The 27748-nt window shown below is 34.0% G+C and overlaps 2 protein-coding genes across 3 annotated transcripts in view; both read right to left on the bottom strand.

The window, feature by feature from the left end:
• LOC127867715 (uncharacterized) overlaps positions 1-258 on the bottom strand; it is a 34677-nt gene extending 34419 nt beyond the window's left edge. For both annotated transcript variants that reach the window (XM_052409057.1, XM_052409058.1), the window contains exon 1: positions 101-258. In XM_052409057.1, the coding sequence (XP_052265017.1) occupies positions 101-140 (40 nt within the window). In that variant the 5' untranslated portion in view covers positions 141-258. The remainder of the gene's footprint in view (positions 1-100) is intronic.
• A 5886-nt stretch (positions 259-6144) lies between these two features.
• LOC127867714 (tetratricopeptide repeat protein 23-like) lies at positions 6145-25301 on the bottom strand. The gene is made up of 13 exons (XM_052409056.1): positions 25192-25301; positions 20853-21058; positions 20147-20363; positions 18038-18161; positions 16274-16461; positions 15224-15318; positions 12423-12549; positions 11846-11928; positions 11556-11641; positions 10385-10512; positions 8530-8679; positions 8150-8232; positions 6145-7650 (listed from the first exon to the last, which is right to left on the bottom strand). The coding sequence occupies exons 2-13, from the start codon at positions 21041-21043 to the stop codon at positions 7551-7553; spliced, it is 1572 nt and encodes a 523-aa protein (XP_052265016.1). The 5' UTR covers positions 21044-21058; positions 25192-25301; the 3' UTR covers positions 6145-7550.
• Positions 25302-27748: the final 2447 nt, after the last annotated feature.

Below are 27748 nucleotides of genomic sequence, written 5' to 3'. Positions count from 1 at the left end.
GTAAGAGGTGCCTCTGAACATGATAATGGTAGAAAACAACACATTTAATAAACGCAAAACATACATAGCGATCTTCAAATGAATGGATATAATACTGTACCTAATATTGCAAAAAATCCCTTGACTGAAATCGACGCCATGTTCCCCTTAACTGATGTCCATATGGCTGAATGCCTTATCAGTTAATAAGTGAACTCATTAAACGAATTTATCACGTGCGTAGCCTTTGGATGTTTTTGGTCACTTGTCTGAAATAAAAGCCTATCAGAGGTCAATAATTATTACAATCCTGGAAGTTTTTATTCCGTTTCATCATTCCCATAGTTTCTGCAATCTAACTAAAGCGGACAATATTGAATAAGGATGTTCTGTTAGCGACCAATCATAACTATTTGTCAATAAAATAGCTCGTCCATTTTGCAGGTTGATAAGTATTCTTGTTTTTTTTCAGTTGACACTTCTTAACCGTACTGTATAATTGTGCGCGTTGTATGATGGGAAGTACGTTTGTGCAAAAAAGGCATGAGGCGCTTGAAAAACCATGTGCAAAAGTCACTATAGTCTCTGTAGGACGTACATTTGAACATCTGTCTTCATACTATCTTAAAAAATAGTATTTTTTATAATTTAAAATAAAAGGTCTTGTGCCTCTATCAAGTACTCCACCATAAGCTGTGTCTGCGTCGGTCCGTTGAATGCATTAATACACAAGTATACATGTATCTGCAGCCACAATAAATACGTCAATGTGGTTTTTTAACATATAATAATAAAAACGCACGACATTGCTACATCCGTGTTTTCATTATGACGTCTTGATCTCTAAATGCTCCAAGAAAATCAGTTTCAGTTTAATGCGTATTTAACACCTTTCACTTACAATTAAATTGCTTTCAATGATGTTATTATATTAAAGGGACCGTAAAAAACGAATGACGAAAAAACAAAAGTTCTTAAATACCGTATGTTTTACAATTATTAGTTTATATTGATTAAACTATCACGACTGGTATATACCATTACTTGAAAAAAAGTTGTTAAGCTTTCATATTTTCAGTATATTCGGTAATAAATTTTACTGGGTTTATTTTTTAAATTATAAAATATACTATTGTTTACCAGGTAACTACCAGTTAACTATAAATAACGCAAGTAGATTGATCATCATCGTCACGTGGTTAACCCAGGAATGCAAATTGTGAATGCGTAGTGAATTGAATGTATTTTATATATAAAATGACCCATATACTTGCGTTATATATAGTGTGTTTATATCGTTATGTCACCTATTTTCGCGATGTACTTTCGATTTCACATCGCGAAATTTTATTACCGAATATACTGAAAATATGAACTTTTCGCAAGATTTTCATTCATGGTTGACGGTACCTTTAAGATGCCATTCGTATACGATTTCTTTTAAAGAAATGTATATTGCAAAATAATATTTAAAGGGACGAGACCAGGAAATAAATATATGCGAGGCCAATTGTGCGTTTTCTTTAACAACATGTTACGTCATCACTTGCATCAACATCACAATGTTCGTTTGCAGTTGAATTTTCGGCATTCTGAGAATATTTTTTTATGAGATCGCTCTTTTTATTATCGTTTAATACACTGTCGGTGCCTTGCACTAATCATTTTAGATAAAATCGTTATTGATCATTTAAAATCATCTGTGCATAAATCCATGTACAACCAATTCTGCGTATTGTTGCTTTCTTTGAGGCGTTTTTTTTCGGAAATTTGTTTAAACAATTTCATTAAAGTAACTTAGTAACTTAAAGTACTTTTCTTTGCCTTCACTTGGATTCAAGCTCGGGAAATGTTTGTAGCGAATTGAAACGGGCGATACGTGTCGATATCAACCGAACGCTGGTAACAAATGTGCCGTCAGAATGTCTGTTAAAACGTTTGAATAATGACACAGTTCTCTCTTAATGTATTGTTTTTATTTTTACCATATTAGTCGTTTTAATGTATGAGGATATTATTTCTATTTATAACAGTAGTATACATCACTTTTAGCAAGACCGGGTTTACAATTTGAACTCCTATATTTGGCGCAGATCGAGATAAAAACAACTTCCTCATTCAAATCGTTTTCAATTGGTCAATTTTATATCCGAAGATTGGCGGCATCAACCGATTATATACGAGATAAGATTTGAGCACATTTGGACCGCCACTTACACATACTATGCATGATATTAAAATGTGTCTAGTGAAATGAATAACCATCATCGTTTAATAAAGGTTCATGTTACGTGGAAAAAAAAGCCTGACGTGAAACGCGAATTCTGACGTTCGATTTTGTATTCATTATATATTGAGACTTCATTACAAATGGGAAATTATGTACAACGGAATGTATTTCGTTATAATTCAAACCACCCATGACACAAAAATCGAATCCCATACCATTAACCTTATCAAACATCACCGAAGGAGGACCAACAAACGTGATGCAACCTATGTTGATTGGGATTGCGAACCAAACTGAATTACAAATTATCGCAAAGTCATACACGAGGCTTGCCTTGGTCACGTTTTCACTTCACACGTTCAGTACGGCTAACCAGAGTTTAACGCACAATAACGATGTGAAATAACGTTACAAAACGGTTATACCATGTTAGTATAACTATGCTTGAAGTTAAGATCTTACAACAAATAAATATCTCGGATCAATATAAGCCATTGCTTCAATGAACACATATTTTAATAAATGAGAGGTATCAATACTTTCCAAATAGAAAAAGATGCTATTTATATCTGATTGTGATGATTTTAACGACTTTTAATTATTTAAAGAAAATAGTTAAATGGCCATTCCGATGATTCATATTCCCAGTACCGTATCCTTAAAGCCACACATACAATTTCACTCCACTTTTCCATGTTTTTAAAAAATCATATTAATTTGCAAATAGCTGTTAAAAGCGTACCGAGGGAAAAAATTATTTTGAAATCAAGACCCATAAACAAATTCTGTTTGTACGCGTTGTTGTCATATTAAACGCAGTTTTGGAGATACAAGAGACGCATGACGATAATCTCTTACAACTTTGATTACATTATTTGTCGACTGACTATATTTTTCAATATAGTTTGATGGAACATATCTTTCAATAGAGTGTGATGGCATAATATTAGAAATCAGTACAAGATAAGTATTGATGCAAAGCATCAAAGGGCGTCGGGAATTTCAGTGTAAAAGGCACTTTTTCTACTTTAAATATTTATATATTGGCCGATTGTTCAAAACAAAATAGAAAAAGATACTGGTATAACCATTATCTATGATCTTGTGTTATAACCCCCAAATAACCAGTATATATGATGTTGTGTTATAAACCCCAAATAACCATTATCCACGATTTTGTGTTGTAACTCCCAAATATTTCATAGTTCATTTTATTTACATTGGTTTCCTTTTATTTTACTGGCATCCGTGTTCAGTTTTATTAATGGAACAGAACTGTGTAGGTTTAAAAAAATCTGCTTCATCTTGTAAGCGTAATTTCATATTTTTCTCAACTTCAAGGGGAGATGATTTCTGAACTTATTCTTAACGTTGCTCATTTACGATAGGGTTGTGTACTCATTGATATGAAAACACTGTAAAAGTTTTAATGTGTTTACGATCCCCCTCAACTCTCTCACACATATATTTCATGAGCATAATAAAAACAAAAAAAAATGGTTACAATAAAATAGCATATTCATTTAAACTAAAATGTCTACATCAAAACAAAAAATTAAAATAGAACACAAATAAAATAATTTGATTCTACTGGGGCTCGAACCTTGGGCCTCTCACATGTGTAACCCCTACACTACGAAACCGCTTGAAAAATCACCTTCTAACTAAGATATTAATAAGCTATTAATAGTCGGTTTAAATGTAAACCCGGATGTTCAAACGCTGGATAGTGAGCGGGGTCAAGTGTCCATACCAAAAGGTCCATACCACTGGCTGTGATCTTCTATTATTGCCCAGTCAATGTGATCAGTTATTAATGAAATGAATTAGCTTTGCATTATTGGCAATAAATATTGTAGTAAATGTAATAGGCACAAATGCAGTACGTATTTACATTAATTTACGCAGTAAAATCACCACTATGCAAAATATTCTGACAACAAAAATATATACATTGATCCGTAAAATAACTTCTCCTCCCATAAGCGAAAAATCCGTAAAATAACTTCTCCTCCCATAAGCGAAAAAAAACGTATTACATAATAGTCGCCGCACTTCAGTGCGACAATAAAAAAAGTTGTCGACTAGCAAATGCGATTCATCCGGTAGAGAAAAACTCACGTCACAGAGCGTTATACGAAGGGAAAACGAGTAGAAGAAAGAGCCAGAAAAGTAAACATACAGGGAAAATAACGTCATATGCGTGCAATATTCAAATGTAAACCTATCTTAAAGTGATAGTATGGGCATCTAACAGTTTATAGGTGTCTATCGCAATCGTTGTTTAGTTTTGGTGTTTTCACTTCAAATACACTTATATTTGTTAATGCAGCATCAACATACTAAAATATCCCGGAAAGAGAAAAAGAATGCATTTGAATATCAACCGTACTTTCGTTTGACAACTGTTTATGCATTTACGATGTGAACCTAAATTTAGTTTTAATGCAGATTCGTCCATACGACACAAAGACACAAATTTGTTTTAAGGATCATTTCGCCTTACGGGACTGGGTGGGTCACTGAAGATATCGAATATAAAATATATTTGTATAAACAACTGGTAGCAAGATGAGTTGCAGATAATTGGTCGTTTGACCTGTTAATTCTTTTCCGCTCAATTCAACAGTGAAAAATGCCCATAATATCACATTAAACTTTAAAGTGATATTATGGGCATCTAGCAGTTTATAGGTGTCTATCGCAACCGTTGTTTATTTTTGGTGGTTTAACTTCATATACACTTATATTTGTTGATGCAGCATCAACATAATAAAACAATATCCCGGAAAGAGCAAAATAATGCGTTTGAATATCAACCGTACTTTCGTTTGACAACACAAAGACACCATTTTGTTTGACGGATCATTTCGGCTTACAACTGGGTGGGTCACGTAAAATATATATTAAATATATTTTTATAAACAACTGGTAGCAAGATGAGTTGCAGATAATTGGTCAGTAACCACATTTTAACTTACTCTTTTGACCTGTAAATTCTTTTCCGCTCAATTCAACAGTGAAAAATGCCCATAATATCACTTTAATAGAGTATCATTTAAAATTTCCGAGTTATCGTTTCCATGGATATGGCAGTCCTGTGAGTGGTTACGTTCTTGGTCAAGAAGGGGTTTGAATTGCTTGTAGTTGCTTTGGGACACGATTCGATTGCGACAGTAAGACGCTGTATAGCAAAGTCCTTTAAAACATTGCGGCAAACGATTGTATAAAAGCACAAGGGTGTCCCACATCCTCAGCTATCAATACGTTTCAAAAACCATGTTTAAATAAATCAAACATTGGAGGCTGTTTTTCGACAAACCTTTCATAAAAATGTGTTTGGATATCGGTCTCCAGTAATAAGGGGAATATGCGTCCAGGACTTTACACATCGGGTCATACAGATATGCATGCTAATGTCTTACACATTCACGAAGTACGAGGGTATGAAAACTTTCGTGTTTAGTCCAGCTATTCTCGCACGATACCTGGAATGTTCAGTTTAGATCTCTTCATAGTGGAAAACCATAATTTAAAACTTCATAGAATTTATTTTCATATATGTATAGTAACAAAAACTACCCATGAAATTTATTTAAGATTAATGACTTCAAGCAGCACACTCAAAACGTGCAACACCGTCTGCTAAAACATGGCAAAAAGGTTCCCGTGCTTTCTTTAACATATATAACGTGGTCTGAATTCTCTTTAAAAAATATAATTCAATCCTTCATACAAGGGGAAAAAATCCCTCCAAAAAGTCCACATACACTAAATTAAACTAAGTGTGGATGCCTGATGGACACGTGATTGTCACAAAAGATCGACCGAATAAATTTGTGCTGAAATGACTTAGGCTTTCGTATTTGGCATCACATTTCACTTTAAAAAATAACTTTTTTTTGCTGAAAACATCAACCAATTCATACAAAAAATGACAAAATCAATAACTTTTGATTTATGTTTATTACCTATGTAATAAAATTGCAAATAGTGATATTTTGCTATAATGACACAATAAGTAAGTTTTACTATGAAGAATAAGAGTAGATCTACAAAGGTACTTATTTCCTCTGTTACAAAGGAACTTATTTCGCCTAGTAAAGACGAACTTGCTTGTATACTTAATGATTACTTGTGACCATTTGCTCCTGTCTTGGAGGCAAACTAACAGTGTTTGCGTTGAACCGTAATCAATGAAGCAAGTAGCATACTCAGTTATATAATATTCACACAACAAATTCTTGGAGAATTTTACAAATAAATAATTATAAACGCACTTTTACAAGTATAATAGGCCGTCAACGTTTCTATCAGTTAAGAAAGTTTCACTCTGATTATATGTATAGAAAATCAAACATTCCAAAAAGATTCGAATTTTTGTCACCATTAAAACAGTGATTATGTTGGAAAATGTATAAGATACAAATGAGAGCATATATCGCTACAACATCGTAAAAATCTAAGTTTTTGCTATTCTACACACTTATATTGAAAACGGACGGAATGAGATAAACAATTTTTTTATACATTCTAAAAGAAAATTATTGTAAAAATCAGAGACGTAAATCTACGTCTCTGTAAAAATCAACAGAACACACAAAAAACATTTACTGATTCTAATATTGTTATGCAAAGAAATAACTGAAATACAAAGAAATAACAAACATTTATTTATACATAAACTTGAAAGTATCAAGGCATGTGCTTAATCCATAAGTACATGACACTTGTAGCTTTTCTTTGAATAACCGATAAACCTAGAGCTTGTTGCCATGACGCAAAATTATCCCCCCCCCCCTGCGACGCCACATGTCAATATAAATTGATAATTTAAAGAATAACAATTCTTTTGGGTAGCCAGTTTTGAACAGAAGGGTGTATTTTTGAACACTTTGTGCTGGGCCAAATGTGAGACCCGTTTTGACTCTGGGGCCATACTCTAATAATTTTAGTGGAGGAACACAATGCCATGTTACATACCAAATCTGGGCAAAGAGGTTTAAGAAGAAACTATTGTTTATCTAAAAAAATGCATGAAAATGTCTCAAACAAAATTTGGTCAACAGACGGAGGGACAGCTGGTGGCCAAGGCCATTCATGTTTAACCCCTTCTGCTAGTAATGGAGGTATAAAAATATGATTAACAACAATTGCTTATATCACACCACTTAAACTGTCAAGTACACTTTTTTTTGATATAGCATTAAATTAAATATTTATAAAGTGATGCTAAGGCATGTTTTTGACGCAAGAAACTAGCATTTGTGACACTTTGCATGCCTTATTAAGTATCCCTAAAAAAGCTCCAATTACTTTTTATTTACGCTTTAAATGTTTCCTATTTGGATTTAACAGTTTTTGAAACGGCATTAAAACGCGGCCTCTTTTTCAGTTCGTCGTCTGTATTGAGTACAAACTTCTTTGATAGTCCTGGTGATCTGAAAATAAACCCAAACCAAATCATATTCTTCTTGAATAGCCTTCAAGTTTAAGGAAGGAATTGTTTTGCTTGTTTGGGTTTTCAAATATGTAACAGGTATAAATAGAAATTGCAACATGCATGTTCACATCACAAAATACAGTTAACGCTTTTCTACTCAGAAGCAACGTGAAAATGGTTATGTGCAAACAGCGTAAAACCAGAACAGCCTGCGAGTAACTCACAGTCTGTTCAGTTTATGCAGTTTGCTACTCACCAGTATCTAAGGGTTCGAAATGAAGCCTTTAAAACATGAATCTAGTAAGAACAGTCTTTAATTTAATTGAACTTTCTAAAGGACTACAGATGCGTCAAAATACGTATCTAAGTGGTAAAGGGTTAACACTTCCAAATGCTCTAAGCAAAACTTTCAATATCCATGAAGTTCAAACTTACAGGTTTCAAAAGTTGATAAAACTTGCATAAATTTTTGAATTCATAATATAGCGACTACGTACGCCATTAACAGGTCAAGAGTCCTCTCTGTGTCCTTTGTTTTCTTGTGGTTCTTACCCAGCACAAGCACCTCGATGTTGTGACACTGTGAATTGTCAATAAAAGATGTTTAAAAATGAGCTGTGTCACTCAAAAATACATCTTATGACACATGCAGTAAACAAAGCTCCCCGCCAGCTTGTGCATCTACCTAGCTTCTATGATGTAAATAAAAATACAAAAGATGGGATTCTGACAATAACCTTAAGGTGACAATGTGATTTATAATTTTTGTTAACAAAATGTTTACTGTTTAAAATGTCTTGTGTTCCTATATTGTCTAAGTCATTCTGAGTTATAGACTTTCTTATATGCTTCTGCTATATTTCCCTTGGTAACATACCTTCTTATATGCTCTCAGTGATTTCTCGATATTTCCCTGTGCCAGATGGATGGAGGCAATCAGCTTGTACGTGTCGGCCACAGATTCAGAGTAGTCTCCATATACCTCGTTCTTCAGGGGGATACTGGCCTTCAGGAGATCCATAGCTTCCTGAAACGTGCACAATAAAGACATGGGATTGGATATATGCAAAACAGTAGACATTTTATCTTTTATATGCATAAACAAGAAATGTGTTTGTCACAAACACTATGTCCCCTTATGCGCCGCTTTGAAGCTATATATTTTACCCTTGACCTTGAAGGATGACCTTGACCTTTCACCACTCAAAATGTGCAGCTCCATGAGATACACATGCATGCCAAATATAAAGTTTCTATCTTTAATATTGCAAAGCTTATTGCAAATGTTAAAGTTTGACTCGAACAAACAAACCAACAAAGTAACAACCAACAGACAGGGCAAAAACAATATGTCCCCACTATAGGGGATCTGATCTGATAAGGTTTCGTATGGGTATGTACACAGAAACAGGTTGTGTGCAGGATATTATTTTTATATATTTATTGAAGTACAGAAATTAATGATTTTGTCAAAACGGTCCTTTGATAAACATGTATCCATGCATGTGCCTGGTTAATATTTGAGAGTTATACTAGCTTTTCATAATTGTTTGCTGAATTGTCACTTGAATTTGTCATTTACTAATTTTACAAATTATATAGTTATAGTCACAATACATTGTTTAAAAGGGGTATTCTTTTATCTTGCTTACTAAGTTACTTAAATCTAATATGAAAAACAATAACTTTTCATCAAAGCGGTTGTTTAATACATTGATGCATTAAAGTCAGCATAAGGTTAATGGTTGTGTACTTTAACTAACAGAGCTCAGTAAGATCAAGTTACAGAACAGAACAGAAATTGGTCTTAACCCTATCCCTCATAAGAAGCAAAGTGAAAATGGCTTTTGGAACCAGCATAAAACCAGAACAGCCTGTGAGTACCTCGCAGTATGTTCAGGTTTTATGCTGTTTGCTGCTCATCAGTAACTAAGGTTTGGAAATGAAGCCTGTAAAACTTGAATCTAGTAAGAAAGGTTTTTAATTAAATTTACCTTTCTATGGGACTACAAATGTTTCAAAATATGTATCTAAGCGGTTAAGGGTTAATAAATTGACGTATTTAAGTCAGCATAAGGTAAATGGTTGTGTACATTTACTAACAGAGCTCAGTAACATCAAGTTACAGAACATAAACTGGCATACAGCTCATTGTCATTCATACATATACAACAACCACATGCGTTTGGAGTAAATACAAAGCATACATAATTTCTCAGAACAATCACACAACAGGAAGTATGTTTTCATGAGAATGTCACATAGATGAAGTTAATACATAGTGACCACATGATGTTAAAAGTGGTTTAATAACTGCAATATTGATTACATTAATCTGTACTTTTTTGTGAAGAAATATAATGATTTTTATACTAAATATACATGATATCTTCTAGTATTTTAAAGCATTTTAGACAAAACATTAAGCAGTTTGATAAACTTGAACATATTAAGATGGGATCTTTAAAACTATGGAATAAAATATTCCTGAAATTCCTGATTCAACCCTTTCAGCGCTGGAACCGAATTTTAAAGGTCTTTGCAAACAGTTTGGATCCAGATGAGACGCCACAGAACGTGGCGTCTCATCAGGATCCAAACTGTTTGCTATTCTGATAGTATTCTTTGAAAAAAATCTTAGAAAATGCTTATTTTAGAAATTCAGCAGACGACATTTTAGCAGACTACAAATTTCCCAGCATGCAAAGGGTTAAGCATAATAGGTTACATACTGTTTGCCTATTTGCTCTCACGAGAAGCCTCGCCAGTTCGTCCTGCACTTCTAGGGTCTTCTGGTGATCAGGTCCGAATACAGTGGTACAGGATGACAGACATTCATTGAGATAGCTTTCTGCTGAACCTGTTAAACAGTTTCATTTACAGTGGTACATTAATTGAGATAGCTCTCAGCAGAACAGAGAGTATCAGTTAACAGTGCTACACTAGTGTTGAATTTTCTAAGATAACTCTCCTCTAAACATGAGAACAAAGCAAAAACTAATACATTCCATCCTATTAAAATTAAAAATAAACATATGTTTCCCTCATGCATCGCTACAAATCCATCAGAATTTCACAGTTATAACATCGCTTTCAGAAGATATGCACCAACATAATTGCAACTGATAAAACCGATTAAAGGTTTGTTAAAATATTTTAACTGGGATAACTGAGGAGAATTCAAGAACTTTTTTCAGGAAACGTTAATACAAATTTACCTCTGAAAACACTGAAAGCAATCTAAAACAAGAGAACTGCATAACGGGTGCCAAGCTCGGCTGTGAAAGCTTGTCAGATTTTTTTTTTTTTTTTTTTTAGAGGTCACAGTGACCTTGACCTTTGACCTAGTGACCCAAAATGGGTATGTCATGTAGAACTCATCAAGGTGCATCTACATATGAAGTTTCAAAGTTGTAGGTGAAAGCACTTTGATTTTAGAGCAATGTAAAGGTTTAAGCACGACAACGGACGTCGGACGACAAGCAGGCTATGACAATACCTCGGGTTTTCTCAGAAAACAGCCTCGCTAAAAATTACATGCACATTTTACTGAGATTCCTATTTAGATTTAAACCCAAATGCTTTCATTTGATCTTTCTGAGGGAGCAACCCCAGCTTCTATATCCTTAATATCTAATGTTGAGTAATATCTCTTAACATGTATTGTATTATGTCATATCTCTAAATGTGTACCAAATTGTGTTCTATCTTTAAACCTGTATTGTATTGAGTTGTATCTCTACATGTATACTGTACATGCGATGAGTAACTTGTCTGAAATCAAATCTCCTTTTTTCTGGAGTTTCACTATTTTATATTTCATTCACATATATTGCATGTGTTATGTTTCCAATGCCTTTACAAAATTCATCCCTTTATTAACAATTAATAAGGAAAACATACTTTCCGCCTCCTCTCTGCCAGTTGATGCATATGCTTGAGCCAGGGCCAACGCAGTATCAACAATTTCCTCACTGGCATATTTATACCTGAATATGTACACAAATTATTTATTTACAGGCATAATACACTTTGCATAAACGTGTGTCAGGCAGAAATTCTACTTAAAATCATAGACAACTAGACAACAATTTAACATGAAAAAAATGTGTATCATCAACAAAACCCATTAATTTGTAATGACATTATTCAGAAGTGAAGAAAAACAATATGGTTATTTTACATTGACCTACCTTGAGGCAGCTATGGAATGGGCCTGTAGGAACTGCTCTATAGCTTTATCGTGATTAGCATGACGACCCTTCGACTGTTCCAACTGAGCAGCAGGTTAAGGGCATATTTAAATGCTCTGGTCACTGTATCATTACTTTTGCAACGATAACCTTTGACAGAAGAGCCATTGGAAATATAACTTTATTGTTGTTCAAGCGTACAATCCATAATTGAACATACAGTATTTATTATGTTTTAGTGTGTTCAAAGTCTTGATAGCAAGGCTTTAAATAGGGCAAATGTTACGAATGGTATTCACAACATTCAAAATCGAAATCTAAACTTAAAAGACCTCAAAACAAAAAGTCAGGAACTTAAGTTAACCATAAGGAGCTTTGGGATGAAAATTAAAGATTTAAAAAATTAAAGTAAAAGATCACTCTAAGGTCTTGATAAATAGTACATTTAAGCTTTCAAAGTTAATCAGATCGAACAATCACATTAAAAGATTGCTCTTAGGTTCTCAAACCTATTGCATTAAAGCTTTAAAAAATAAATCAGATTGGAAATCTCCAGGGCAACCATTGTGAAGGATACACGTCCACTCTCCTGATAGAGCTCTATGAGCTCTACTGCGTCATCTCCCAGCCTCCTCTTGGTCAGGTCAATCACCTTGTCATACTGGGTGCCAGCAACTGCATACTTCTTCTGTCGCCATGACAACCTAAAGCATGATGGGATGGCATAAAATATAATTGATAACCATGACAACAAGGCATGTTAATGCATGGGATATATTAGCAAAATGCAATATCAGAGCAATCAAGTAAACATCATAAACAATGATAGATTTACGCATGAGTTGTTTTGATACAGTTTACATGACTTCATATTTAAAGCGAGATTATACGATTTTGTCAAATATTTATTAATTTATATAAAATGTGTAAAAAAATTATTATATATATATATTTCAATATAAATTAAAACAAAAGGTAAGAAGAACATGGGTCGAAAAATGCAAAATAAGCCAGATATTTAATTCTGAAATCGAAAATGTCTGTACAGTCGAATTCGCCAGCATGTAAATCATGCATGTACGATGTGAATCTAAATTAAGTTTAATGATTTATTTTAAATTCCTGCAACGATATCTGTTCATACGACACACGAGCACTAACTAAAAAGACAAATGCTTTGGTTATTGTAGGAAAATATGTACGAAATATCTTCGTCATAATTGGCTCAGGGCGCTAATTTGTCTTTGCTGCATTTTATGAAATTTGTCTTCAATGTATAATTGTTCTTGCCAATTTTGTGTTATTGTAACATATTTTATCATAATATATTACAATTTAACACATATAAAAAATCGTATAATCTCCCTTTAAGGGTCTTGTCAAAAAGTCAATTTTTTGTCACTGACAAAATACAGGAACATAGGGAACAAAATAAAACTTAAAACCAAAAGTGCTTCTGTTGTTTTCTCGTATTTTGTGGCAAAACAAAGATAACCTCAATAATTTATCAAATGTCTCACATCTTTTAACAGACTGAGTGGGTATAGAATAAGCTTTTGAATCAAAAAGATCAGTAGTTCGAGCCCAGATTTTTTCTTTATAAATTCTATTCTTTATTACACCCTTTATTCCCGATGTTGACGTTCAGAAATTTAATGGATTCAATGACAAACTTAGAAAAAGCCAAAATCTCTATTTGATATTGCTCTTTTAATAAAGGGTTTGAGTCCTCATTGATACAAAGACACTGTGCAAGTTTGCCAAGAATTGGATGAAAATTATGGACTTTATCACATAAAAAAACTGAATTTTCATTTTTTTATCAAATTCAAGGGGAGATAATTCCCTTCAAATAATAGTGGCAACCAAGGTACACACATATATAAAATACATCAAAGCAGGACAGGATGGCATTTTTATACATGTACAACAAAGATAACCTTACCTTTCTAACATATAATTAAATGACATTGAATGTATCCTATAACCTTCTACTATATAAAATGTCATAAACCATCTTTGGTTTCCATACTATAATACAGTTTTACATGATGCAATGACAAATCCACTGTTCATATTCATGTCAGTTTAAAGCTTATAAGAAACAAAATAATTCATAGTAATGGAAAAGTGAACAGTTGAAAGTGAAGCATAATAGAACAAGAGGCCCATGAGGGCCTGAATCGCTCTACTGCTATAAACACTGTGCAAGTTTGGAAAGAATAAGATGGAAACTGTGTACTTAATCGTGCAAACAAGGAGAATTTTCTCAAATTCAAGGGGAGATTATTGTGTACCTATTTCTCCGATACTGCTCATATTCAATAGGGTTCAAGTCCTTATTGATATAAAGATACTGTGCAAATTTGGAAATAATTGGATGAAAACTGTGGATGTAATTGCGTAAACAAGTGGGTTTTCAAAATTTTCTCATATTCAAGAGGAAGTCATTCTGGGCTTATTGCTTCGATATTGCTCTTTTTAAAAAAGGGTTTGAGTCCTCATTGATACAAAGACATTGCGCAAGTTTGCCAAGAATTGGATGACAATTATGGACTTTATCACATAAAAAAAACTGTTTTTTCATTTTTTTCTCAAATTAAAGGGGAGATAATTCTGGACTTATAACTCCGATATTGCTCATTTTCGATATGATTTGACTCATCATTCAGATAAAGACACTGTGCAAGTTGGGAAATGATTGGCTGAAAACTGTGGACTTAATTGCGTAAACAAGTCTTATTTCACAATTTTCTCAAATTCAAGGGGAGATAATTCTGGACTTTTTACTCTGATGTCACCCATTTTTAAATAGGGTTCGAGTCTTCATTAATATAAAGACACTGAACAAGTTTGAATAGAATCGGATGAAAACTGTTGACTTTATCGCATAAACAAGAAAAAGTCTAACACACGCACACACGGACAGACGGACGACGGAAACCTCGCCATGACATAAGCTTCAGGCCTTCGGCCAGTAGAGCTAAAAACCTTACAAATTAATGCATGCTAGACATTAAATAGATATAAAATGACAGTCTAAAGTAAGATTGTATGCAAACGAAAACAAGAGTGGTGCCAGGCCAAACTGAAACATTATTCAATGGCATAAAGCTTATGGAATACTTATATAAAAGCAATACTGATTATTTAATGAAAAACACTTGAATGGACTCAAGCAACAGTACATAAAGCTAATCTGATTAGCCTGTGCAAATGCAAAGGCTCATTTGGGACATTAATTAACACAAATGCTTTGAGCACATATCTCCCACAGACTGCCTCAAATGAAAAGAAATCATGTGTCCATATTACAATACTCGGCCCAAGTTAATGGTTTCATACATTGATGATGTGTTTAATATCTGGGCCCCTTACCTAGCCTGTGCCTGAGCTAGTTTGATTTCCATATTGTCACATTCATCGTCTGTGACACAGGACAGTTTGGACATGGCCTGGTAAGCCCGGTCAGCCTGAAAATGTACCGTATTGGTTAGATATTACTGAATGAAATGTACCGTATTGGTTAGATTTGACTGGCTGAAATGTACTGTATTTGTTAGATATGACTTACTGAAACGTACTGTATTGGTTACATAAGACTGACTGAAATGTACCATGAATATAGAAAAGAAAAATAAAATAAAATATATTTATCATCTATTGATTGTACCATTAATCAACCACTTTTCATACTTGAAATCAATAATGACCATATTCTGCTATGCACTGCTAAAATACAGACACATTTAGTCACATGTGTTGCATAATCAAAACTTTTGTCAATCTGTTGTTTAAACAAATCCACAACGATAAGTTGGAATATCCCAACAGTGTAAACACATCATGTTTTCTTACATTAAGTGTTTTTTCAGTTTTAACATATTTATGTTAGCCTGATTGCATCTTAAGCCTCAGGCTTATTGAAACGCTATCAAGTCCGCTTCCTGGCTTAGAACCAGAACTTGATGTCGTTGGGGGAGATCTAAAGAACGCTTCCACAGTAGGGATCAAACCCATTACCTCTCCGTCGATTTGCGGATACCATATCCATTACACCATGGAAATCTTTTGTTTTTTTTTATGTCAAAACCAAAAGTATTTGCAATTAAATTATGTTCTAAACCTGGATCTTTCTTGTGACAGATGTCATAAAGGCTAAACTAAAATCTTTAAGTGTCATCAACTTAATTTTTTAATTTATTGATTGTTAGCAAGATGACTCTCACTCTGACATTTATTGCTAAGATTTGCCCATCTTATCAAGCAACTACAACAACCAAAGAAATATCAATAGCTGAAAAGCTTTTCAAACCTGTTTGAAATTTACTTCAATGAATGCAATTATTGCCTAGTGCAGGGATTTCAACTTATGTCAACAAGCAAAATACAAGTTAAAAATAAAACTATGAAAGAAAAGTAACCAGCCTTTTTCAAAGCATTTTCCGCCTCGCTGTACTTCTTCATGGCAATCTGAGCCTTTCCCTGGATGTAGTTTAGTCGGAAGAGCACACTGAACACAGACGCCTTCTCCTGGTCACTGGTAGTCATAGCAACCGTGTTGAGCATTATCGTCATGGCATTTTCAGTGTGGTACTCAGCTTGTGCTGTGAAATCTGTTGGAAACAAGCAAATTTGTTCAATTGATATCCCTCATCCGAATAAATTGTGTTTATTGATGGTTCCAGAACTAAAGGAAAATGTTATTTGAAGTTTACAGCTATTGTAGTTATGAAATGCAATTGTCCTCATTGATATCTATACACCCATGAAGTTTCAAGTAGAACTCTGTTATCGTACCTGAGACATAGCCCTAAAAAGTTACATCATAAAAGAACAACAAAAGGCAATAATTCTTATTGAAAGAGTGTAAGGTAATGGCTCTTAAGCTTGGCATTTCTCCTTGTTGAAATCTGATAGTTTCTGAGAAATAGCCCTGAAAAGTTTGTGACAGACAGAGATTGACTAAGGACCGTTGGACTGACAGATGGACGGACAACACCAAAACCATATCCCTCTGCTAAAGAGGCAAGAAATACATTATTATTCATAAAAATATACCATTAATAATATTTATTTAATATTAATTTTAGATCTTCTCTACAAAGGAGAAATTTTAAAGATATCAAAGTGATGTAAAAGCACATGATTATAACTTTGAATTGTAAAATACCAACCAAAGTCTGTTAGATGGGTATTTTGCATGTACTTTTCTCTTAAAAGGGAACTTTAAAAAAACAAGAATACCCTAAGAATTGCACATGCTGACAATAAGCAGCAATTCCATCATACAGACTCAATTATTGACAATAAATGCAACATCTTTATCACACTTTTTGCGGTGAGTCCATTTATAATAAGAAGACTTGAAAATTTAAGACTTCATGGTAAACGACTGTTGCTACAAACTTAAGGGTTGTGTGGTTATATCAAGGTAGAATCTAATAACAAGAAACAAATACGTTATTTTGTTGTGGCATTGGTTAAATTTTAAAGGTATTATTTTGTGTCTTGTGTTACATGCATATTTGTTTGCAGTGTGTTTTGATTGTGTGCTGTTTTTAAAAATACAGTGGCTCTTAGGTTAATGCATTTTCTCTGTTACTGGTGCAGCTGAAGTTTTACTTTTTTACATTTTAACCCTTAACATATGAGTCATGTTCTGACAAAACTGGGCATAATGCATGTGCGGAAAGTGTCGTCCCAGATTAGCCTGTGCAGTCCGCACAGGCTAATCAGGGATGACACTTTCCGCTTTTATGGTATTTTTAGTTTCAAGGAAGTCCCTCCTTACCGAAAATCAAGTTTAGGCGGAAAGTGTCGTCCCTGATTAGCCTGTGCGGACTGCAAGGCTAATCTGGGACGACACTTTACGCACATGCATCATGCCCAGTTTTCTCAGAACAAGGCTCATATATAGATACGTATATTGACGCCTTTGTAGTCCCTAAAGAAAGTTATATTTAATTGCAGACCTTTCCTACTGGATTCAAGTTTTAAAGGCTTCTTTTCCAAACCTTAGGTACTGATGAGCAGCAAACAGCATAAAACCTGAACAAACTGCGAGTTACTTGCAGGCTTTTCTGGCTTTATGCTGTTTTCACATAGCAATTTTCACTTTGCCTCTGAGTGGGAAAGGGCTAAGTTGATGTTTAGAGTGATTTTCTCTCCATAAATTATCCGCTGTCTTACTTTTCAGCTCCAGGTAATCTTCAGCCAAATTTGTGTGGGCTTCAGCCAGTCTCCAGCAAGAGCTTCCATACACTATCCTGGTCAGAGCTAGGATTCTTATTCTTTCTTTAATAGCCATCTCAACCTGAAAGGCAGAGTGGTGATCTGTTTAAGAATGACCATGCTGTTTTTACCAGGTAAATACCAAGAGATGCTAAGTGTTGAACAATGCGCCTTGTTGTTTACTGTTATAATCAATACAGAGTTATATAATTATAATTTGAGGGACATAAATTTGTGTTGATTTTGTAAGTACCGGTATATAAATCCATTAAGTTAAGATGTTAACAAATAATAATGAACAATGTTTTAATTTTGTTAGACCAAATTAATTTAGGCATGAAGACATTATCCAACGTAATCCCCGCACAAATCATGCCTTTTGTTGCAACCCAGATAACTCCAGATACCAAACAATGAGAGTACATTACACTGTGTACTTAGCAGACACTTGGCATTTCCTTAAAACACCAAAAAAATGTGTATAGATACAATTAACTTCATTTACATTGACAAGTAAGGATTGGTGCTTATTGTTAACACCCTTCAAGCCCAGTGTGTGTCGAACTGGTGCCGATAAAGGCAAGATTGTTGTCACGATTGTAATTGAATAAGACTAAATGGAAATTATCTTTGTCACTTCAACCACTTATAATTCAGTACTGCTAATTCATTTACTATCACTTCATTACAATGCACTAATTAATTAGCATCCAATAAGAAGGGCCGCTAAATGTCACCTCGTAACAAAGGACTAATTGATGGGCATATGATAGGGCCCATTTACTGGAAGAGACTCTTCTCAATGATTTCTATGAGCATTAAAAACACATCACAAAATGACCAATTCAAAATACCATACGAAGTGTTTTTGTTTTGCTCAAATCTGAAATCATGGAATTTATGTATCCACAAAAAGTAATTTAAAACAACAGGGCTTGAAAGTCACAAAGTTGCTCACCTGAGATACATGAACCGAGCTGTTCTGTGCAGCCCAAGATATCATTAGATAAAATGTTTTGACCAAGTTTCATGAAGACTGAACTATAAATGTGACTGTCAGGGTGTTAACAAGGTTTTAATATAGCCATATAAGGAACAAGAGATGTGTTTGTCAGAAACACAATGCCCCCAAATGCGCAGCTTTGATTATTATTTTTTTACCTTTGACCTTGAAGGATGACCTTGACCTTTCACCACTCAAAATGTGCAGCTCCATGAAATACACATGCATGCCAAATATCAAGTTGCTATGTTCAATATTTCAAAAGTTATCGCAAAACTTGAACTAAGGTTAAAGTTTTGGGACAGAATGACGGAATGACAGACAGACAGACAGGCCAAAAACAATATACCCCCTATCTTCGAAGAAGGGGGCATAAAAATGCCCTGCCCCCTGGCGGCCATGCTTTTTAACAAACCAGAAACATTTTCAAATTAATCTAAGACATCATTACACAAAATTTTCTGACCAAGTTCAATAAAGACTGGACTTCAAATGTGACTTTTGAAGTGTTAACAAGGATTTACTATAGCCATATAAGGAAAAATGCCCTACAAAGATCAAGAAGATCCAACAATAAATGTGGCCTCTAGAGTGACAATGGACAAAAGGCAATAACAAAAGCTGTGCTCATGTGAATGTGATTTAACAAGGTTTTACTATAGCCATATAAGGATATACCCCGCCACCTGGCGGCCATGTTTTTCAACCAACTGGACATTTTTTTTAACTCATCCTAGATATCGTTGAGACATATATTTTGACAAAAGTTTCATGGCAATCGGACATTAAAGGTGGCCTCTAGAGTGTTGACAAGGTTTTACTATAGCCATATAAGGAAAACTGCTCCGCCATTATCACTTCAACTTTAAATGGCACAATACCATCAAAAACCTGATAGATTAAGCAATAAATGTATGAACATACTGACAATAGTGAGTTTTGTTGCAGTCTTGATACATAAACTTAAAATATAACAGACAAGTGAGCATTATTTGTCATGGGGTTAAAATACTGAAATCATATTGAGTATTTTTAAGTTTTACCCGATACCCTGCTTGTCTCACCTTTCTTTCTTCTGATAATCTGTTTGCTTTCTTTATGGCTTTTTTAAGCAACTGGTTTGGAGGGGTCATGTTTATTGGCCTTTTCCCATTCCGTGCAGATACATTACGAGAACTGCGTGGTGGACGTGCTGACGGTCTTGCCTCGACACCAACTTCTTCAATTGATTCATCATCATCATCGTCGTCAATGATTCCGAGTTCTTCAGAATCATAATCCCTGTAAATAGCATGAGTTTGTAAATTATGACTGTTAATTTTATCAAATTATGCACATCCACAAAGGTTGTAATAAGAGGGTCCTAGAATGATAATTAAAATTTCTGTTTTTGATTTTCTAAATACTATTATATCAATAGAAGTGTATAATTTGTTTGTCATTTACATATGAACATTCCATTCTTGACATATCACAGCTTTTTTATAATGTTGTTTTGTTAAAAAAACTTAAGCTCTGAAATTTTCACAATTTATTTTTCAATTTGAACCAGTGATGTATTTCTTTTTTACCCATGTGACCCAGTTTCAAGCTTTGCTAAGATATTATGGCGACAAATGTGCTGGCCACTTTTCATAAAGATTAGGCTATAAATCTGGCTGCCAGAGTGTTCACCAGTAAGTGTTAACACATGACAGACAAAAGGTGATCACAAAAACTCACCATAAGCACACTGATCAGGTCAGCTAAAACAAACCTACCACTACTCACAGTTCATTATCTCTTGCACTTCTCTGCGATGACCGGCCAGTCGGCCTGCCCGAAACTGGACTTCGCCGAGCTGTGACAGGACTGTCCTTTGTTCCACGACCTCTTATTTCAACCATGACTGGCTCAACATCGCTGTCTTGGGCATCTTCCTTGATATCTTCCTCAAAGTCTGAGACTGAATAGTCTGACATGGCTGATGATTTTTGCTGTAAAAATGAAATCCAGAAAATATAAAAGTCGTTCTTATATCCACTAGTATTTTTTATTATTATTTTTTTTTTTTTAAATACTGGACAAATTTACTACACAACATTAATTTTTTAAACGAAATTATAAAATACCCCAGGACACCACATCTGAAGCTTAAATGCAAAACAAATTCTCCATAGTAACCATCAATGGCACCAATTATTTAAAAGGTTGACATTTGAAATTGATTACCATGCCCAATTTTCTAAAGCACAATAGATATTATAGTAGTTGGTATATTATCCACTGTCTACAAACAGCTCCAAGTATTAGGTAGGTCAATTTAAACAGAACATTGTTTTGATACATTAATGATGGGTGCACAAATAAAAGATTTTTAAAATTGAAGCTACTTTTTGTTAAATTACCAAGATGTGAAGAAAGCCAAAAAATACTAGTATTACTCTGGTAGACAAAATAAAATTGTGTCAGATGCAGTGATGATACAATAAATAATTTTTATTGCTACAAAAAAAAATACTGATTAATTATGTGCTGCTTAAAGGTTCTGCAATTCTTGTATATGATAGTATTAATTAGTGTATATTTTATCTTAATATTGGCAAAATCGTGATAAAACATAACACAAGTTAAAGCAAAAAAAACTTGAGCTTTTTGCAAATATTATTTACATTTATCAGTAATGTTAAAGCAAAATAAAGCATGTCAAAATTTCTTTTTAAATTCACATTAAGCATATATCTAAAAAAAACATATAAAAAAATATTTTGTGAAAAAACCTGCTGCACAGTGACGGGTGTTGACTGCTATTTGTATCACTTTTCTGATAAACACATAGCAGTTTTTTTAAACTTTAAATACATAGGTTAACCTGATCCAGTGTAGACAATAGAACATATTACATAATTAAATTATCTGTTGCCTTGAATTTGTTTTAATAACAGTAAAATATGTTAAATTAATTATTTAAGACTTTCCTAATTTTCCTCAAAATCCGGCATTTCGCGTGATTTTTCCCCCCTCAAAAAAGGCCAGGCCCTTTCCCCAAAATCAGATAAAAAACCCTGGGGTTATATTTACCAAATTGTGTTTGGAAAATGTTTTCACGATTTCCCCCAAATCAGATAAAAAAAACCTGTAAAGCCATAGCTATCAGACTCAATTTTGTTCTGCCCTTGTCATATATTTTCACGATGCATTTATAGACCACTTGAGATACATAGACACTTTAACAAATGCTTTATCACACGTATATGCATACCTCTGGAAAAAATACGCTAGGAAAGTAATTATTTTGTATTGCATTTTTCTCTATCTTCTTGCATTATAGGTTTTTCATCACCAAAATACGACTTTTTGCTCTTATTTGATTTGCTTCCCGTTTTCTGTTTCCCGGCCTTAAGGAAATAAGCCATAGTCCAAGACTGGTGTACCACAAATCGTGAAAACATTTTCCAAACACAACTTGTTTTGTTTTTTTTGGGTGGGAAAACAATGAAATCTGGGGGAAAATTTATATGCTAAGGGGGGAAAAAAATCCGAGGGGAAAGGGCCGTTTTTCGGCGGGTCACAAAGAAGGAAAAAAAACCTGAACCCGCCAAAAATGTATGGCATGAATATTGATTTATTTGGAATTTTTTTGCTATACACTGTCATACTAAAAATGATCACAACACAGTGTTTAATTAACGATTTGAGGACAAATTAAAAACGATTGTTCCCATGCAAATTTAGTCTCTACGTTGACCAGTGCCTGCAAATAAATGTTAAACTAGTAATACAAAATTTGCGACAAGTATGTAAAAGCACTTAGTACCTAGACCACTGTGTTGTGATCATTTTAGTATGACAGTGCACAGTAGCAACAAGCTTGTTTAATTAATTCACTAATATGATTTCCTGTTTATTGTGAAACACATAATTTGGCTGTTACTTGTTGTTCCATGATAAATGTATAATACCTTGGTACAAAAGCAGCATTGTTTATTATATTAAAGGTAATAAATTTTACGATATTGTATTGAACAAACTGCATATTATATATGCTGTTTTATACTCGTTTTTCAAACATGCATTGAATGGTTTATAATACATAATTCATTAATTCCACAGTTATTCAAAATACTTAATCACTTTGCAAGCACATGTATGCAAACATTCTTGTAAGTTGATGACAGTGATTTATTTAGTATTATGTATTGTGTTACTATTGTTTTACATTCAAATAAATTATGTGAAGTGTTTTGTAGCGCCATACATGACCATATAAGTTTGCCTATATCTACTGTATATATTAACATTATTTACATGCTTTTGCTAGCGGCTAAGCCAAGAAAGACAATGACTGACATAAATAAGCTCATATGATAAGTGATATATCTATGTTTGTTCCATGTGCTATAAGAATGTTTAAAAAAAATATGGATTATATGACATTTTTGTTTGCATTCAAATCTTTAATATACAGCTACAAACTAAGTGTATGCAGTTAAGACTGATTTATTAATTGCTTTTAAAAATTGCTTGTTTTTTGTGACGACAGAATTTAAAGTTGTTCGAAAGAAAACCCTGTGAGATACCTATATGTATGAAATATTTCAGTTGCAAAACAAGTATGCTGTCCCTCAGTTCTACATCATTATACATTGATAATCCTGACATTGAATAAAAATATATTTGACACTTTACATTATTTTGGGAATCTGTGTTAATTCAGTTCATGCAAGAATCAACAGCTTTAGTTGAGTTGAGACATAATAAAACAATCTGTGTCCTGGGTCAGACCAGTATTTGGTTTCTAAAGGGTGACCTAAAGAACGCTTCCACAGAAAGGATCGATACCAAGACCTCTGAGTCGCTAAGCGGACACCATATCCACTACGCCGCAGCCACCAAACTATCTTTGAATTCTAAAGACTAAATAAGCACAAAATTATAAAATATAACAGTCAAAACTAAGAACAGCAGTCAGTCAAGGGAAACGGTCAAAGTGACCGTTGTCAACGAGTTACTGCTATACTCGGAGCACCACTTTTTAGATAATTGGTCAGTTGGTAGTATTTCCACGTCGTTATCCCACCCAGTCGTTCGCAAACAGTGTAAAACAAAGGCTCATGACTGATAACTAAGCCTAAGCATGATAACATTAATAATTTCTGTTAAATAATACAAAATAATGTCTTATAAATAAATTGATTTAATTTCATAAAAAACATAACTATTTTCAAACTGAATCTATATCTTTATCAACAATAGAATTGTTGCTTACTCATGCAACTTGTTCATTCAGTAAATCCGAGAGTTAGTATTACATTCATTGGGATGTATTTTGAAGTAAAGATTGTCACCTGTCATTGATGTCGCTATCATAAACCGAAAGCACGGTATAACTGTATTGTTCTTATTCGAAGAAAAAAAAAGCCAAAATCTTGTTTAAAATATTTAGTTTGTTATAAAGATGAAATTCAATGTATATTTTTCCTGAAGAGATGATCACAAATCCTTTTATCGCCCTCTTATAACAACACTAGCCGGATTAGTGTTGTTTTTAACACCATATCAGCGATAAAGATCTATTGACTTTGTCACGTGCTCATGCTTAGTTGTTTTGAATGCAGCCGATAATTGCTTCTAAAACATATTCTTATTGTTACATGCACCTGTTTTGTTTGTGTTCTTAATTTTTGCGACTTAAAACGACTGACGCATGAATGTCGTTTTCAGTTCAAACATGACTTTGGGAGTTAAATATACTGGACGTTGGCAGTTATGGACAATTGACTCTTATTCTCAAGTGTAATATAGTGATTTGTCGAGGGGGGGGGGGAATCCTGACTAATTGTTTTCTGCAATTGACCTTATTCTCAAGTGACCATTAAGTTCAGTTTTGACTGTAGATCTAAAAGCTTGGCAGATGTAAACCCTTCATCCAGCAATAAATAAGATAATTGACAAATTGTTTTGATGCATTATTTTCGTATTGAAACAATTATAATGTTTTGTACACAACACTGTCCAAATTTTTATAACATTACATGGTTATCAAATAAGCTTTTGCTCGTGAATTAGGAAGCCCTTATTATCATATTATGCTTATTCTGAGATAAGTAAAATGAATAAATTAACACACCAGCTAGAGTAGATTTGTTTACGGAAGCTCCTAGGAGAGAGATTGACTGGCTCCTGGACCAGGCCGCTGATCTATAATACTAAAGCTATGAGCTGGTAACCACGTTAATGAACTATACGGTTACACTCTACTAATAATATTAAGTGCAAATCAATATCCATACATTTAAAGTGATATTATGGTCATTTGTTACTGTTGAATTGAGCTTAAAACAATTAACAGATCAAAAGAGTTAGTTAAAATGTGGTTACTGACCAATTATCTGCAACTCATCTTGCTACCAGTTGTTTATAAAAATATATTATATATTTGATATTCTTACGTGACTCACCCAGTCCTCTAAGCCAAAATGATCCGTAAAACAAAATTGTGTCTTTGTGTCGTATGAACGAATCTGCACTAAAACTAAATTTAGGCTCACATCGTACATGCATAATCAGTTGTCAAACGAAAGTACGGTTGATATTCAAATGCATTATTTTTCTCTTTCCTGGATATTGTTTTAGTATGTTGATGCTGCATTAACAAATATAAGTGTATATGAAGTAAAAACGCCAAAAATAAACAAGGGTTGCGATAGACACCTATAAACTGTTAGATGCCCATAATATCACTTTAAGCATATGCTATAGTTTTACTCACGTTTAATTATTAGTATTATACCCATTTACTTGTAAACTCTTAACACAATGACCTAATAATTTAAAAAATAGTTTAAAGGAATGTTTTCGCCAGTTATATACAAGCATTTACAAACAATTCATTTGTTTGTTGGTATTTGCGGAATACTGAATGTTTTGAAATTGCATACGGGGCAAAACGCAGGATTTTTTCTCTGGGGGTGGGGGCCAACCGGGGATTTTTTTTTATTTGGCATATTGCAAGGTGTCTCTTTAATGCTTTTCAAAAACCTTATTTTGTGATGTAACTTTATGGAATATAATAAGTAAATCTGCACCTTTAAGACCATTTTTTTAGACTTCAGAAATGTATGATATTTAAGAAGAAGAAAAGCAACTATGTATCAAAAAGTCAGACTTACATATAATCATTTTTTGCGGCCGAGACAGGTCACACAATATACACAATAGTTGAAAATAAAGTCGGGAGCCGATTGTCCGGATAACAAATTAATCAGGATCCGAGTTTTTTTAACGAGAAGCTGATTGTCTGAAACAAACGCAGCTAGGCGCAAGTCATTTTCTAGCCTTTGTGTGCCTCCGGAAAACGTACTCTTTCCCAATAGCATCCAGCTTCCATTCCCCCTTACACCCCCCCAAAAAAGTGTTTTAAGTTTATATACTGTTTTCCTCGCATTGTTTTAGGATCGTGTTTTTTTATTAATTATAATATATACTTACATTAATATATTCTTGAAATTTGTTTCAAGATTTTTTTTAAAGATTTGATACATTCCAATAGAGCGTTTTCGCGTTAAAAAATGCCCAATTTTTACTTGACTTCTTTTCTCAAATTGGCTGGGAAATGCCCTGGCAGGCGACTGTCAGGGAGGAGTTAGTCTGTACACTAGGTTCATGGGATAATTGTGCCATCAAGATCAATTTGTATACACGGCGATAAGAAAACATTGCCTAGGGGACTAATCTCCACTGGCTAACCCCTTTGTTTACCAGTGTCAATAAAACATATCTGCTCTTTTGAATTGAGGGAAAGTGTATCTGTGGGCCCTTCTATGATAGAAAAATGTGCAGTGGGCCCATTATTTTACAATTCATAACTCGACAGCCAGCTGGGGTGGGGTGGCGGGACACAGAGCCCATGGCCTGGGTACGGGCCTGTTTGTATAGAGGGAAAGTGTACTGTGGACCCTTCCATGATAGAAAAAATGTTCAGTGGGCACATTATTTTACAATTCATAACTCGACAGCCATGGCCTGGGTACGGGCCTGGCGTATATTAAATATAAAAAGACTTAAATTTGTTGACGTGTTGTACTTGTTATCAAGGCCTTTGCGAAAATAGAGATAGATGGAACATATTCCTTCAAATGTAGCCCCATGTAAATAAGAATAAATGTGCGCTTAACTTCTCATGTATATACAAATACTTTAAACATAGCTATTCAAGAACGTTTAATATGGGAAATCGAAATATACACAAACAGAGAAAATGCATTTGTATGGCAAGCGGTTTGACGAATAATCCCAAGAAACGAGGTTTCTCATTTGAAAACTTGGGTTCTTGAAGCCATGTGCAATCTTCAAGCAAGAACATAGGTTCTCATTCTGAGCACCTAGGTTCTCATGAGAAACCTAGTTTCTTGGGATTATGCGTCGAACCGCAAGAAACTAGGTTTCTCATGAGAACCTAGGTTCTCAATCTGAGAACATAGGTTCTCATGAGAACATAGGTTTTCAACTGAGAACCTAGGTTCTCATGAGAATCTAGGTTTTCAAATGAGAACCTAGGTTCTCATGAAAACCTAGGTTCTCATTTGAAAACTTGGGTTCTTGAAGCCATGTGCAATTTTCAAGCGAGAACCTAGGTTCTCATGAGAACCTTGGTTTTCAATTGAGAACCTAGGTTTTCATGAGAA

This window comes from Dreissena polymorpha, chromosome 2 (assembly GCF_020536995.1).
Source record: "Dreissena polymorpha isolate Duluth1 chromosome 2, UMN_Dpol_1.0, whole genome shotgun sequence".
NCBI classification, from domain to species: Eukaryota; Metazoa; Mollusca; class Bivalvia; order Myida; family Dreissenidae; genus Dreissena; species Dreissena polymorpha.
The sequence above is the reverse complement of the archived record's forward strand: the minus strand, read 5'-3'. Positions and strand labels throughout refer to the sequence as shown.